The sequence below is a fragment of the Anguilla anguilla genome, chromosome 11 (genome assembly GCF_013347855.1).
Source record: "Anguilla anguilla isolate fAngAng1 chromosome 11, fAngAng1.pri, whole genome shotgun sequence".
In the NCBI taxonomy this organism is placed as follows: Eukaryota; Metazoa; Chordata; class Actinopteri; order Anguilliformes; family Anguillidae; genus Anguilla; species Anguilla anguilla.
This window is the reverse complement of record NC_049211.1, coordinates 7405220-7419447: the sequence shown is the minus strand read 5'-3', so window position 1 is coordinate 7419447 and position 14228 is coordinate 7405220. Positions and strand designations below refer to the sequence as shown.

Genomic DNA, 14228 nt, shown 5'->3' with positions numbered 1-14228 from the left:
ATCATCCATAATCATAAGTGCTGGTGAACCAACCTCACCAATTACTACCACACTTACTGTGACTTACCGCCAGAAACAAATTGACGTACAGCACAGAAATGTATTCCTTCACCCGAAATATTTTGAATTAAGTTATGTTCATCAGTAATTGTCCAAGACAACAAGACAATGAAGTAAAACAATACATTGACATTATTTATGACTCCAGTACCAGTAAAAACACAGAATGTGTATGAAGCGTTTATTGTGAGGCAGTGTAGGATGTGGCTGGTGTACCTGGTGCAAAAGGTAGGTCCCATGGCAGGGCAGACCCCCGGTGTGGTCCACAACTGCTGGGATGTACCTGAGGGAGAAATGGCGGACGTTAGCGAGAGCCTTTACCAGCACCTGACACAGAGGTTAGATTGGGCCACTCAGGGGTCACGACCCCTCACGCAGAAGCTTTGATTGGGCCACTCCGGGGTCGCGACCTCAGCTGGCCCCCGACCGGGAGAAGACTTACTCTCCTGTGGGCTCCAGCTCGCTGATCTCGAACCACACCAGCAGGTCGTACTTGCTGATCCACTGGCCCAGGTTAGACTTGCTGATGGTGTTCAGTTTGGTGGCCGGCACTGTGGAAACAGACAATCCCGAATCAACACCGCAGCGAAAAACAACTCCGGCCAAAAACCAGGCTGTCACCCCCCTGCCCCCAGCAAGGAAAAGACCCATGAAGACAGGGAGCACCCGGTGCACTCTGGGAAAAGTTTAACACAGACACTCTCTGCATACTCGACTGCTCTGCTTATCAGCATACTCCATTTGATTGTAGTGACATTAAGCTGCTCGGAAGTTAGATGGGGCCATAATTACATCAGTGTAACGTGCAGTGATTACTGTGGCGGGGGGGCTGGGGGGGGGGGGGGCTGGGCAGAAAGGTGACGGGGATTAACGAAAGGCAAATTCCATTAGATGTGGAGAATTTGGCATTTAACTAGACTTTAATAGGATTCTGATAAATGAAAACATTGTTAAGTGAGAGTTAATGGGGACGGGAGAGCTAATCATCGCCGCCGCTCTTATTACATTTTAATCTTCCGCGAGATCAGCGGAGCGGCTCGGAAAAAAATCAATACTGTTTGATGGGCCTTTCCCACAGGCCGCTAACGAGGCCTGGCACTAACGACCGGCTCTCCTGCCTCTGCCGGTGTTTCCGCGGGACCAGATGCCTCCCGACGTAACGAGCACGTGCAGAAACAACGAAGCAGGTGACACCTGTCCGTAACTAGGGGCCCCTGGGGCCGTCTGAGAACACGACCTGCCCCCAAACGTCCTTCAACCCTGAGCGCACACATTGTTCTACATTTATTCTTTCTCGTTCTCATTCATTACATTACGGGCATTTAGCAAAGGCTCATATGTCCATAACATTTACAATGCATCCATTTATCCAGCTGGATATATACTGAAGCAATGCAGGTTAAGTACCTTGCTCTAGGGTACAATGACAGTGTCCCATCAGGGAATCAAACCTGCAACCTCAAGGTTAAAACCATTTACAACCTACAGTCCTGTAGAGATTTTGGCTTCTGAATTAATAATATTATGCATTGCTTTGATTTCCATTTATCATTAGGATGAGGAGGGATCACTTTTCTGTTATTCTCTGTGAAGGTGGCTGTGTACCGCATTGCTTTTTATGGCTCTTGCAACAGTTTTAAACTGTCAGGTTTCTGTTGTCTGAAATACAACGGATGCAAACATTGCTTACTCAGCAGACTCTTTACCCAACCAGCGCAGAATAACCAAGCAATGCACAGCAATAATTTACAAGCGCGCTGTCTTCATTCTACAGCTCCTGCATATCATCACACTGGGATGAAGGCTGCTGCATTCTGCCCAGACGAAAAGCGACTGCTCAAGACAGAATATCAAAAAGACAAGCTAATTTTAATGCTCCACTCAGCAAAACTAAAACTCTACAAAAGCACTGTTTCCTCTATTCTACAATATGTTTTACTGAGTAAAATTGTCTGCTGAGGGAAACTACAGACATGAGCACTCACTTGAGTTCCAACTTCATGTAGAAGCACCTTGTTTGGAGAAAGACCACTAGAACACAGATCAACTATCTAATACTACCTATCTACAATCTACCATCTACTGTTGCTCTCATAAAAGCACACAGCTACATGACACCACTTCAAAATTAAACACCCAATCAGGGGTGGCTTTCATTACAATACAATCATTATATTGCTAATTAATTTCAAATTCCATAACCATTTAATCACACCATATATTGATTTTCATGAACTGAAGAAGCACCACCATTATGTACAGGTTAGAAGTAAGTATTTATTATTGGTACCAAACTAACACAAAACGTTCCAGTAACATTGTGAGAACATTTTGTAGGGTAGGAAATTTTTCACCTAAAATAATTTTCCATATAAAATGGCGCATTATCATTGGCCAATACCGTTGGTGAGAGGGAAACCCACTCGCCACCCCATGAACAAAATCATCCCCTGTCTGCAGGGTGTTTCAGGCAGCTAGACTCTATCATAGAAGGGCTGCTCTGATTGGCTGGGGTTATAGTTCCCGCAGGCAGCTCTGACTGGCTGGGCCAGAGGCTCTGAAGACAGGGACACACAAAGCACGGCGGGCGGGGGGGATCGGCAGACTCTACTCCTCTACGGGCATCTCTACGGGGGCCGCGGTACCAACCGTGGTGCCTGGGCACGGTCATGGCGGGACCCGTGGGCACGGGCAGGAAGGGGAAGTGCGCCGGCTGGTCGGCGCCGTCCTCGAGGCTAGCCACGGCGGAGGACGCCAGGGCGTTGGCGTGCTCGGACAGCGTGTCCAGCACCTGCCCGTGAACGTACCCGCTCATCAGGTACCTAATCAACTCAATCTTTCTGGCGTGGTCTACGAGGGGGGGGGGGGGGGGGGGGTCATGTGAAATAAAAAAGGATGGGGGGCGGGGGGGAGGTGTGTGGAAGGAAAGGAAAGAGGAGGGCCAGGCGGGAAGGAGTGGAGGGGATGGGATGGGTGGGGGGTTTTGGTCGTGCAGGTTGGGAACCGGAAAATTAGGATGGGGGGGGGAAAAAACAGAAAAGTGGAAAATGAGGCATGCAAGAATACTGCAGTGTAGTACGAGAATGGGCTTCATTCAGTTAAAAAAAACATGCAGGGAGTTACATAAATGTCAGCCATGAAAAATTAAAATAAACTGGGTGAGTAGGGCTGGGGGAATATGCCTGTGCCTATGACTCCATCAGTGGAGTCACCACCTCACCTTCAGGTGACCCCAAGACAAACAGCGTTTGCTGTTCTCATCACGCACAGCCTTAGCGCTGGGCTCCACACCGCGGCTAGCATCAGGATTTACAGGCCCATAACTGGCTTAAAGCAGCTCTGAGTTCAGTCCCCATATCAGGAGGTCAGCTGTCCTCACACAGTCTGTTAGCGCTCCCCGGCCGATCGCTTTAACACATCCGCTTTATGTCGAGGTCAAAGTTTGCCGCTGCAGATCAATGCGCTGCTAGCAACTGGAGAAAAAACCTTTTTTTTTTTTTTTTTTTTTTCCACTGAGGGCATTTTATTTTATGTACAAAACTGATTTGTCTAGTTTTCGACAGTTCAGTGAAAGCCTCCCATTTGGTTCTTATACCCCATGTCGGGCTTGAGCGTGGTTAAGTTACTAATTTTCTGGAATCTTCCAGTCACAAATCCTGTTGTAACCCACAACACGAGAAAGAACTTCATGTTTAACCAGATAACAATACAAGTGCAATACGAGTGCAAGTATAATCAAATGCAGTGGAACCACTCAAAAAGGGTATAAAGGGTTAAGTACAGGTGTGGGGTTGGGTTAGGGTGATAAACTTTTAAAGTTAAGATTATTCACAATGGTCATATGGTCATACGTTACATACACTGATTACATAATTAAAATGCCTACTCAGTTCAAAGTGATACCTGAGCTTGTATGTCAAAGCAATAGTGTCATTACATAGAGAGCTATACCTGGTTTTGACAGGGGCATGGGAGGGGGGTAGTATTTCCTGGAAGGCTGAGGTGGCCTGGGAAACAAAACAGAAAAAAAGACGTCATCCTTAAGTAACACAGTTCCAGGGATATTCCTGCTGTACAGTACAACATCAGCGCACACACGAAAAAAGAATGTAGTGAGGTCGGTGGTTAGAGATTTTTTTTTGTTTTTAAGTAAAGTTGGCTCCAGGTGCCGCCGCTCCACCCACCTGATGAGGTCCTGCCCGTGCAGGTGCAAAGGGTGCTGCTGGTAGTGCCCGAACACCTCGAACACGATGGGCTTGGTCTTTATGTACTCGATGAAGGACTCGGTGACCTCCACCGCGATCTGCGCAGGAAGACACCATGAGCAACAGGAGACACGTGGCGCGCTCACATCCCTGCCAACGCGCGCTCTCGCTTGCCTGCTTGTACCGCCAAAATTATGCCCCGTCTGACACGTTTTTAATGCACACCTACTAAATCAGACTCTGCTGTAAGTACACACTGCACACATTATAAAAATGGCCCATCGGAAGGATTTACTGAGGAGTCAAGATGAGGTTCAATTATTCAGAGTTCCCCCCGGTACTACCGTCAAGACCGGTACAGGGAGAGACCTGTCAGAACTGTCGTTATTCATGGAGAACTGGGCTAAAGGCCTAATGCTGAGCACATTCTGCCTGAACAGGAGTCTGAATCAGGGGGGAACTGCACAGGAGGGGAGGGACTGTACACGAGGGGACGCGGGCATTTTTTTTATGGTTCCCTCTCCCGTACGGTTCGCAGGGACCTGGTCACAGAATCAGGGGGGACTGCACACAAGGGGACGCGGGTGTTTTTTAAGAATACCATTCTCTCTCCAGTGCGGTCCCAGGGACCCGGTCACTCACGTTCTGCACATGGTAGAAGCCCAGCGGACTGCCCTTCCCGGCGTTCTTCAGGGGCTCCGTGGAGAAGGCTTCGTCATGGCGATGGAGGAAGCTGTTGGGGGGGGGAAAGGGCATTGTGGGACTTTACACAGACCGTCAGGCGGCCAGATGGACATAAGGAGTCAGACTCGTAAAGCAGCATAATGCAGGTTTAACAGGAACACACAGGGGAAGAGTGAACAGGTGGAAAAACAGAGAGTGGAGGTGCAGGACGAACACATGGTGGGGGTTTTTCTTTGGGTGCAACTGTCTGGGAAAGGGGGGGGGGGGGGGGGGGGCGGGACTCACTTGAACTGGCAGAAGATGTCGGCGTACTCGGGCAGGATGCCGCTGGCCTGCAGCACGGTCACGCGGAAGGTGAAGATGCTGCCCACCTCCAGGTGCCCCCCCAGCCCCTCCGACAGGCCCACCTTGGGGTCCGCGTTGCCCCGCTTCAGATCTGCAGACAGGGCCCAGAACCGGTCAACAGCAATACGTACAGACATGCACAGTGTGTGTGAGGCACAGTACATACCCCTCACAACACACCGGGTCCACAGCATCAACACATATGGACATGTGCAGTGTGTTTGAGGCAGATTACATACCCATCACAACACAGCATGTCCACAGCAACAACGCGTACAGACATTCACAGTGTGTGTGTAAGGCACAGTACATACAACCACAAGTGCTTACAACAATACCGAACGGCTGCCCATGCACTTGGCATAATCAACAATATCTTAGTGACTCAAGGCAGGCCTCCCCTCAGAGAAAACAGTTAGTGGAGGGGGAAGTGCCTCAGAGGGTAAGCAGTGGCAGTGTGAAGTGGTGAGCCATGGTGTTCACACATTATAGCCTACACCTGACCTGCTGAGAGCATGACTACACCATGCCAGTTCTGCTCAATGGTGCCACTGCGTCTTTTTTCCCTTTCCATGGAGATCCGAGTCTGAGATTCAATTGATTTTTTCTCTGTTCGCGGAGGTGGTCATGAATTCACCTGTGGTGCTGTGCCTCCACTGTTATTACTTGGGGGAAAACCCTGCAAAGTAAATCTGTAGCCTCTGTAGAACGCAATACAGTGTTGTTCTGTAGAGCAGTGAAGTGAAAATAAGGGAATTCATCAGATGTGGGCACTGTATGCGGCTCCTTAAAGCACGGATTAGGGAAAACGCTTCAGTAAATAATAAAATGGAACAAACTAAACTCAGAAGAAGTTCAGAGGTAAAGCCAGGACAAGTTGAGGTTGAGCACCCGTAGCCACTGGAAAAGCCGCAGTGGTGGGGATGGTAATGTGCATCTCTGTTCACACAGCAGGGCCAGTCTCTGCCATGTCGTTACGAGAATAATCAAGTCTCAGCGATTTCATTACGAGAATAATCAAGTCTCTGCCATTTCGTTACAAGAATAATCAAACATGTTAGAGGGCGAGACCCTTTCGAGTCTGAATAGGAACATCTGCCTCCATTCTCCTGCGCACTTTTCACGTTGGGCTCATAAAACCCAGCGCTTGAAAAGAGGCCTGGGTCAGAGGCACAGAGAAATTGCGCTGTGGTGAAATGCAGTATGGGACAGCTGGCCCAGCGAGGCCCCCGTGTTCCCGCCTACCCATTTCGTTAATTCTATTCATTTCCTCCGAGGGTGTGATGACCTCCGAACTTTGACCTTGACCCTCCACAATGCGCAGCTCCTCCAATGAGAGGCCAGAGCGGGTCAAGGCCACTGTGGAGAAGTCGCTCTGGGGAGAGAGAGGGGGAAAAAGCCACCATGAACACCTCTAATCCTGGCAACAGTCAATAATTACTGTGTTTTTCTCAAGATTTCATTTCATAAACCGCTTTAACAAACGTTAACTTCAAAAATGTTGCTAAGGAGAGTCAATAGTGGCGCCTTTCACAAATTCCCATATCAGTTTGCGAGGGGAAAGACTTTTGTGGGGAAAAAAATATTTTCAGCTGCAGTTTCTTGTCCCTTTAAACATCAGTCCGTTTGGTGCTGTGCATTCTGACAGACAGAATCGTGGACTTAGAGGACAGAACGTACCGTTTTGAAGTACTCGTCATCGAAGGAGATCTTGGCGGTGCCAGACTGTCGCACTCCCGACCCGTAGTCAGGGGCCTCCTCGTCAGCTGCACGGCAACACAAAAGCAACGTGACTCAACTCAGCTGGAAGCAGGACAATGCTGCAGACGAGTTTTACAGCCTCGTTCTCAGGGAACCTTCCGCAAAGCGCACCAACAGATGGTGCCGGTCGCTATTCCGACCGTGTAGAACCACGAAAGCTTTCATTAAATTCTGGATTTCTGAATTATTTCAGCGTATACCGCTGTAATGCTGTGGGCACAAGATGATTTCCTTTGGGTCTGGACAGGTTTCAGTCACAACCAAAAACACCATTTACACTATTTATGAAAACATAGGGTGTTTGGAAACTGCAAAACTGTGTAAATGAGCGGAGACACAGAGGTTTGAAGTAGCCTGTCCCAATGCTTTCCTTTGTAAGAGCGTCCCCCTGTCACTCTGACTCTGTCCCATGGGAGCGGCGGGTGTGAGGTTAGGGTGCGGGGGGTGAGCGGCACTAACCTGCGATGGCCTGGACCCCCACGCGCAGGAAACCCCGCACCTCGCCCTTCTCCGTCACGATGGCCACGCGGTGGACCAGGGGGACGGGGTACAGCAGGTTACTCAGGTACACAAACGCCCTGTAGGGGGCGGGAGAGAGGGAGGCAGAGAGAGAACGAGAGTCATCACACCATCCCCTCATTCAGCGAGCCTGGAGCCCATGCTGTTCCCTTTCACTGTAAACACAGCACAGGGAGAACGATGGACAGTCTTCACACGCCAGACAGCACCAGGCACACACTATACTGGTCCCAGTATCAGCAAACACACCCCTAAATCCAGTGATTATAACCAATACCAAATTACTGTTGCTGCACGTTTCACTTCTTATACACTTTAACCCTTTAAGGTGTAAGATATGTAGTTAGAATGTACTTAACTGTTAACATTCTAATGCTGATGTCACAATCACTACTGGTAACTGAAAGCAATGGAGTTCTAGAACATTGACTTGACAACAAACCTACTATTCAAAGGGTTAATATTGAGGGGGGATCAAAAAACTAATTTTAAAGAGGAAAAGACCTCAATATTCATGACTTGAACAATTTACAGCTAATCTACAGGAAGATGACAAACTGAACTGAACACCTGATAACTGCTAAAACTGTAACAGATGGTCTCCATCCCTCCTGAGAGCAACAGAACATACTCCCAAATAATCAATAAACTAAAATGAAAAGAATAATGGTAAAAAAAATAAAACAAAATAAAAAGCAGACACAAAACTAAAGGTATGGTAGCTAATAAAATGAAAGCACTGCAAATGAAAAGGCGGTTGAAAAAGCCTCTTCGGTCTGCTGAAAGTGTGTGTGTGAGACAGAGAGCCTCTCTCTCGTAGTGGATCGATTCCCTCTGCCCGAGGCCAGGCGGAACAGCATGAGCCTGGGGATTTGTTTCACACTGTCACTCCTCGCCGCCCTGTTCCGTGCGACGTGATTGGTCGCGTCTGCACTCCACACCCCCTACCCCCCCCCCCCTCATCCACACCCCCCCCCCCCTCACAGGAAATCTCAAGGCCAAAGCCGCAGGAAGCACACTGTGCTGCCAAATCTCCGGAGACGGAATGACGCAGTTTCCTTTATTAATCCGGCAGGCTTTAATGTGGCGCCTGTCGATCCCGCGTCTTTACCCCGCCTCCAGCGCGACACGCCGACAGACTGAAGAGGCTCCACGTTTAGCTCCTCCTAACAGTGACACACATTCAACAAACCAAACTAAACACATTCATGGGGGCAAAGAAAAAAAATAAAATACAATACACACACATAAGTGGGCAAAACAAAATAATAAGCGTCTTATAGATAACTGAACAAAGGAGTAAAATCAAATGCATTAAAAAAAAAAAGTAAAAAATGAAAAGCAAATACAGATGAAAAGCAAACGCATTGGGGCATGTATTTGGCCGCTGTTAAAGGCATGGAGCTCACAGATGGGGGTTAATTCAGCGCACGCTGGCGATTTTGGGGTGTTGGGACGGGTGGAAGGGGGGCGGGCGGACGTGTGTATGAGGTGCTGGAGGAGGGAGGGCGGGACGCTGGCTCTTAACTCCACCCGCTGCCGAACTGGTCCGCGCCCCCACCACAGGGGGTCCTAAACGGATGCTCCTGTAACCTACGAGGTGTATGCCCAATCCAGAAATATAATCTAAGGATCGTGTCCCCTGTAATACACATGGGATATTACAGAACACTGAGTTCACACCAAAGCAGGGCCACCGTCAGGGGGGGACAACTGGGTACATTGTCCCGGCCCCTAAAGGGGGGGGGGGGCAATGTTCTGTGAACTTGTGGTAAATATTATTGCCTGGGCCTGGGAATTATATGTATGTATATTAATGTATATTAATATAATTTGTCCCAGGCCAGGGAATTTCGCCTAGCAGCCCCAGCCCAAAAGTGTTCAGGTCTGAACAACCCCACGCAGGTGAACCGAACCACCGGAGCCAGCTCCCCCTCTCTACGTCTCTTCCCCCTTTTCCACGCCCAGTGGGACCTCACCAACCTTCCCACCAGAATGAACCAGGGCGAGCGGTCGTAGAAGGGGTCCTGGCCGTCGCTGAAGATGTCCGAGCCCTCCTCGGTGCCCGCGTCGGAGCTGGCGTCGTCCGCGAAGGCCTCGTCGTCCAGGAAGTCCTCCATCTCGCTCTGCCGCTCGTCCGCCAGCTCCGTGATGTCGGAGTCCGCCGTGGAGAAGGTGGGCGAGGGCGTGCGGTCCGCCAGGCGCTCGTTCACGCAGCCTTGGAAGATCGGGGAGCTGAGGGGGGAGGGGGGGTGTGTGGCCCGAAACATTTAAAATAGAGGAACAGCACCCAAGGTGCTCAGGACGCCATATTAAGAAGAGCCCTATCTTAAGTTAAAATCACATGAAATGGTCTACCCAGGACACAACATTGATTTTACCTAATTCAGCCCAATAGCCATCAAAACACAAATACTTTGAAAAGCAAAAAAAAACAAAAAAAAACACAAAGGCTTTTTCCTACTGTGTTGCTGTACTAGTTCAGGCCTGTTGTGCAGATCATTTGCACAACATATAAAAAGTTTCTCCTGCAGTTTCACAGTACAGCAACTTTATGTAGAAGACACATAAAAAAACATTTGCTGTTCTATCTTTGTCCACAGATGATGAGAATGGCCAGACAAGGCACAAGTTAACCTGAGACGTCATAAAGCCCTGCTATGTAGGCAAAAGCAAAGGAATGATAACTGCAGTCACACACCCTGGATATCCAACCCAGTAACAGGCCTGAATTCATTGCATCTATCATGCCTAGCAAATCAGATATAAAAGTCACTGCACAACATACTCATAACACAGAGACACAAGAATATGGGAATACGACAGGGGTTAGTCATAATGTTCACAATTTTACACAACAAATGGAACTGAATGGACAATAATGTACATGAAATGAAAACAAACAAACAAACAAACATATACATAACAGAATATAACGTATTAAAAAGGTAAATAAATAATTACCAGAGAACATTCAAAAAAAAGTTTTTAAAAAATAAAATAAAATTACAAAAATGAAAAAAAAGTAAATGATAAAAAGACATTTGAAATGACAGAACTGTAAACAAAAAAATAAAATAAATAAATAAATAAATAAATAAATAAATAAATAAATAAATAAATAAAATAAAAACGATGAGGCGCGTGATGCAGGGACAGGAAGTGAGGTATGGGACTGAGAACAGCAGCTCCACAGTGGGGACAGGTGCTGTGTGAATGAGGTGAATACACCCTCCCCCTCCTTCAGTCTCTCACTCATTCATACACAAGCTGTATCCTGAGGGGCCCTCACACGTATCCCACGATTCCCTCATTCTCTGCGCAGTCACACCTCTCCTGATCCTTTCTCTGGGCTCTGCCTCCTGTCTAACGCTCCTCCCTATGAATGGGATGGGGGGGGGGGGCATTTCTGAGTCATCTACCACTTTTCACACCTCACACTGGGGAGGGCTCATTACCAGGGTTACAAGGAAACGGGCAGGAAGAGGTTTTCTCCGTCTTCCAAAAATAAATAAGAACAAAACAAACAAGACTAACAAGGATAGTTTCAGAGTGAGCCATGTTTTTTTTCTAATTCCTTTTTGGAAGAGTATGAAGGCAGTGAAGGGTTTGTGTGGCTGTATGTGTGTTTGCTTGTGTGTGTGAGTGCGTGTGAGGTTCTGTTTGTGTATGTGTGTGTGTATATGCGTGTTGGGGTGTGTGTGAGTTTGTTGTATGCAAGTGTGTGTGTATGTATAAGTGGTTATGTGGTTGTGTGTGTATGTATGGTTGTGTGGTTGTGTGTGAGTGTGGTGCGTTTTTGGGGGGGGGGCGTACCTCCCCACCAGCTTGAACCAGTGGAAGCGGTCGTAGAAGGGGTCGCTCCCGGTCATGGTTCCTTCGCTGTCCTCCTGGCTGGATGGGGTCATCTCCCCAGCACGGTCGTACATCTCCCTCATCTGGTCCAGCCTCTGCCTGCAGGGGACACGGTCAGGGTTCACTTTGAGAGTATTTCATAGTGTCCAATACACCAGAGAAGCTCAGCAAAGCCCAGAAAAGTATCTGAATCCAAAACAAATATGCATTTGACTTAAGTCTGACGTCAAAACAGCAAACCCCTTCTGAAGAGGCTTTACAGCACTGGAACCCCATTTACACCGGCACCATTACAGACAGGGGACCCCCCCCCCCCAGCTTACTTGAGCTTCTCCAGGGACCAGTAGTGCGTGGCCCCATTCTTCAGGTCCTGCACCTCCACGGCCACCACCGTGCGGGGGAAGGGGCGAGGGTCGCGCTCCTTCTCCGGCTCCGGGGGCAGCAGTTCGGGGGGCAGGGGGGAGTACAGGGTGTCCGTCAGCAAAACGAACTGGAACTGCACCTGCGGAGAAGAAGACGGACGGGGGGGGAAAGCCGGGAGATCGTCAATACAAACCACAGCAGTCCCCTTCACACTGCATTACACGTAATCCCCACCGTGTACAATGCACGAGAGCCCCCCGGCTGCCGAATTTAACGGCGAAAACACCCGCTCTCCGCGGGCTGTATCACCAGATTAAATGTCACGCGGATCCGACCGGCTCGCCTGTAATTTACGGCGAGTTTGCGCCGAGAATTCCGGCGGACCGAGGTTTTCTCCGGCAATGCCCTTCGCGCTGAGGAACACGCCGTATATAACGCAGAACAAAACGGCGATAAATAAAAACAAAAAAAGGGGGAAGGAACGGGGGATCGTTCACCTTGCGCGCAGGACCTTTACAAGAAAATAATCAGAAAATAAATCGGGGTGGTTTATTATGAGACCAGCGGGGACCAGTAACACAGCTGTCCCCCACATCCATCCATCCATCCATTAGCTACACCCGCTAATCCTGGCAGGGACGCGGGGGGGGATGGTGCCTATCCCAGCGTGCATTGGGCGAGAGGCAGGAATACACCCTGGACTGGCTAACAGTCTATCGCAGGGCACGTCCCCACATGCGCCAAGATATTATCGGCATCAATGAGGGGCTCGGCAGGGCAGGTGCTGACATCACCGTTACCAAGCAACATGTTTTGTATCTTCTCTTCTGCTTCTTCCAGAGGCCCTGGCCATGTGGAGGCCTGGCTCATGAATCAAAGTTTAACGGGGTGTGGAAAACTCAACATCCCAGAAGTCCACCTTCCAGGCTGTACTGGTGAGTCGAACCCATGAGCGACACATGCAGTGGTTTAGTGTGTGATACTGTGTCATATGTTCGTCGGCATTGCGATGAGCAGTACCTTCTTCTTCAGCTCCACGCTGATGGCGTTGGCCTCCTTCAGGTACACGGCGCTGCCCCACAGCTGGTCCCTGAGAGAGGTGAACTGATGGTACCTCCACTTCCTGAAGGCCCACTGCGCCAGCTCAAACTCGTGCTGCGTCCATGGAACTGTGGGAGGGGATAAAGGGCCTGGCATCAGAGACATGCGCGGACACACAAACGCACACAGACACTCACACACATAAACACAACCACAGACACACACACATACACACAACACACACACATATGCTCAAATGCTCACACACACACACACATGCAAATATAAGTGTTCCCATGAAGGAAGGCAATGTAAAATCAACACACCAATCAATCCAGTACATGAATAGATTGAGTAGATTTTATAAGTCTTCATTATTCATTTTAACTAAATTAAAAACTTTTTTTAAAGTTTAACTTAAAAGTTAAAAACCAGTGAATACTTGGATAGTTTAAGTTTCCCAAATCAAAACATACAAAGTAATCAGTTTCCTCAAACCATTTGAGCACGTTGAACTCTTGAGGTTTACAGTGTGGATACACAGTCTCCCCAAGTGTTAAATGATTGAAGCTTTCTCACGACCACACAGAGGCACGAGAATTTACCTTCCTCTTCTTCCTCTTCCTCCTCCTCTTCATCGGGGGTCTCAGCAGCCAGCGAGCGGGTCTCCACCTGCTTCTGCAGCTCCTGCAGTTTGCTCTCATACACCTGCGCATCAACATCACCAAGGAGACAACAGACACCGCCTATCACTCACACACCTGCGCATCAACATCACCAAGGAGACAACAGACACCGCCTATCACTCACACACCTGCGCATCAACATCACCGAGGAGACAACAGACACCGCCTATCACTCACACACCTGTGCATCAACATCACCAAGGAGACAACAGACACCACCAATCAGCAGACAGGACCACAGGAGCTCCATATGTCCCCTGTATCACCAACAACCTGCCCCAGCCACAACTCCTCTCCAGTGGGCTAACACGGAGAACCTTCTGGCTCATTCCGAGGGGCAATTCCAGTTCTGTCCTGTGTGACTGAGGCACACCTGAACTCACCTGGGAGCCCTTAGCCATAACTGCCAGTACCACTGATATACCAGAGCATGAGATTCTGCATCAGGAACTTGGGCTTCCTTTTTGTGCAATTAATTCTAAATTAAAGGGTGTGATGATCGCCTGGGCGTTTGCACACATTTCTCAGAAGGTGTAACGCACGCAGCAGCTACACTCTCAAAACAGACGTTAAAAAGAACATATAATTTGTCACTTCTCAGCACACCTCCATGTCTAGTTATGGACGACACATTTTGTGTTACTTTCAACATAGTCGGTGTACAAAAATTCTCCATTTGTAACACAAAATTTGCATTTTGTAACACAAA

General features: G+C 48.7%; 1 protein-coding gene across 6 annotated transcripts in view; it reads right to left on the bottom strand.

The window, feature by feature from the left end:
• kif1b (kinesin family member 1B) overlaps window positions 1-14228 on the bottom strand; it is an 84553-nt gene that overhangs the window by 12896 nt on the left and 57429 nt on the right. For 4 of the 6 annotated variants that reach the window (XM_035383570.1, XM_035383573.1, XM_035383572.1 and 1 more), the window contains 14 exons: window positions 13439-13541; window positions 12813-12961; window positions 11753-11931; window positions 11391-11528; window positions 9558-9809; window positions 7515-7633; window positions 6975-7060; window positions 6540-6669; window positions 5235-5385; window positions 4908-4998; window positions 4245-4363; window positions 4012-4067; window positions 503-611; window positions 277-343 (listed from right to left, as the gene is read on the bottom strand). In XM_035383570.1, coding sequence (XP_035239461.1) covers window positions 277-343; window positions 503-611; window positions 4012-4067; window positions 4245-4363; window positions 4908-4998; window positions 5235-5385; window positions 6540-6669; window positions 6975-7060; window positions 7515-7633; window positions 9558-9809; window positions 11391-11528; window positions 11753-11931; window positions 12813-12961; window positions 13439-13541 — 1749 coding nt within the window. The remainder of the gene's footprint in view (window positions 1-276; window positions 344-502; window positions 612-4011; window positions 4068-4244; window positions 4364-4907; window positions 4999-5234; window positions 5386-6539; window positions 6670-6974; window positions 7061-7514; window positions 7634-9557; window positions 9810-11390; window positions 11529-11752; window positions 11932-12812; window positions 12962-13438; window positions 13542-14228) is intronic. The other 2 variants (XM_035383575.1, XM_035383576.1) reach the window with 1 other exon arrangement.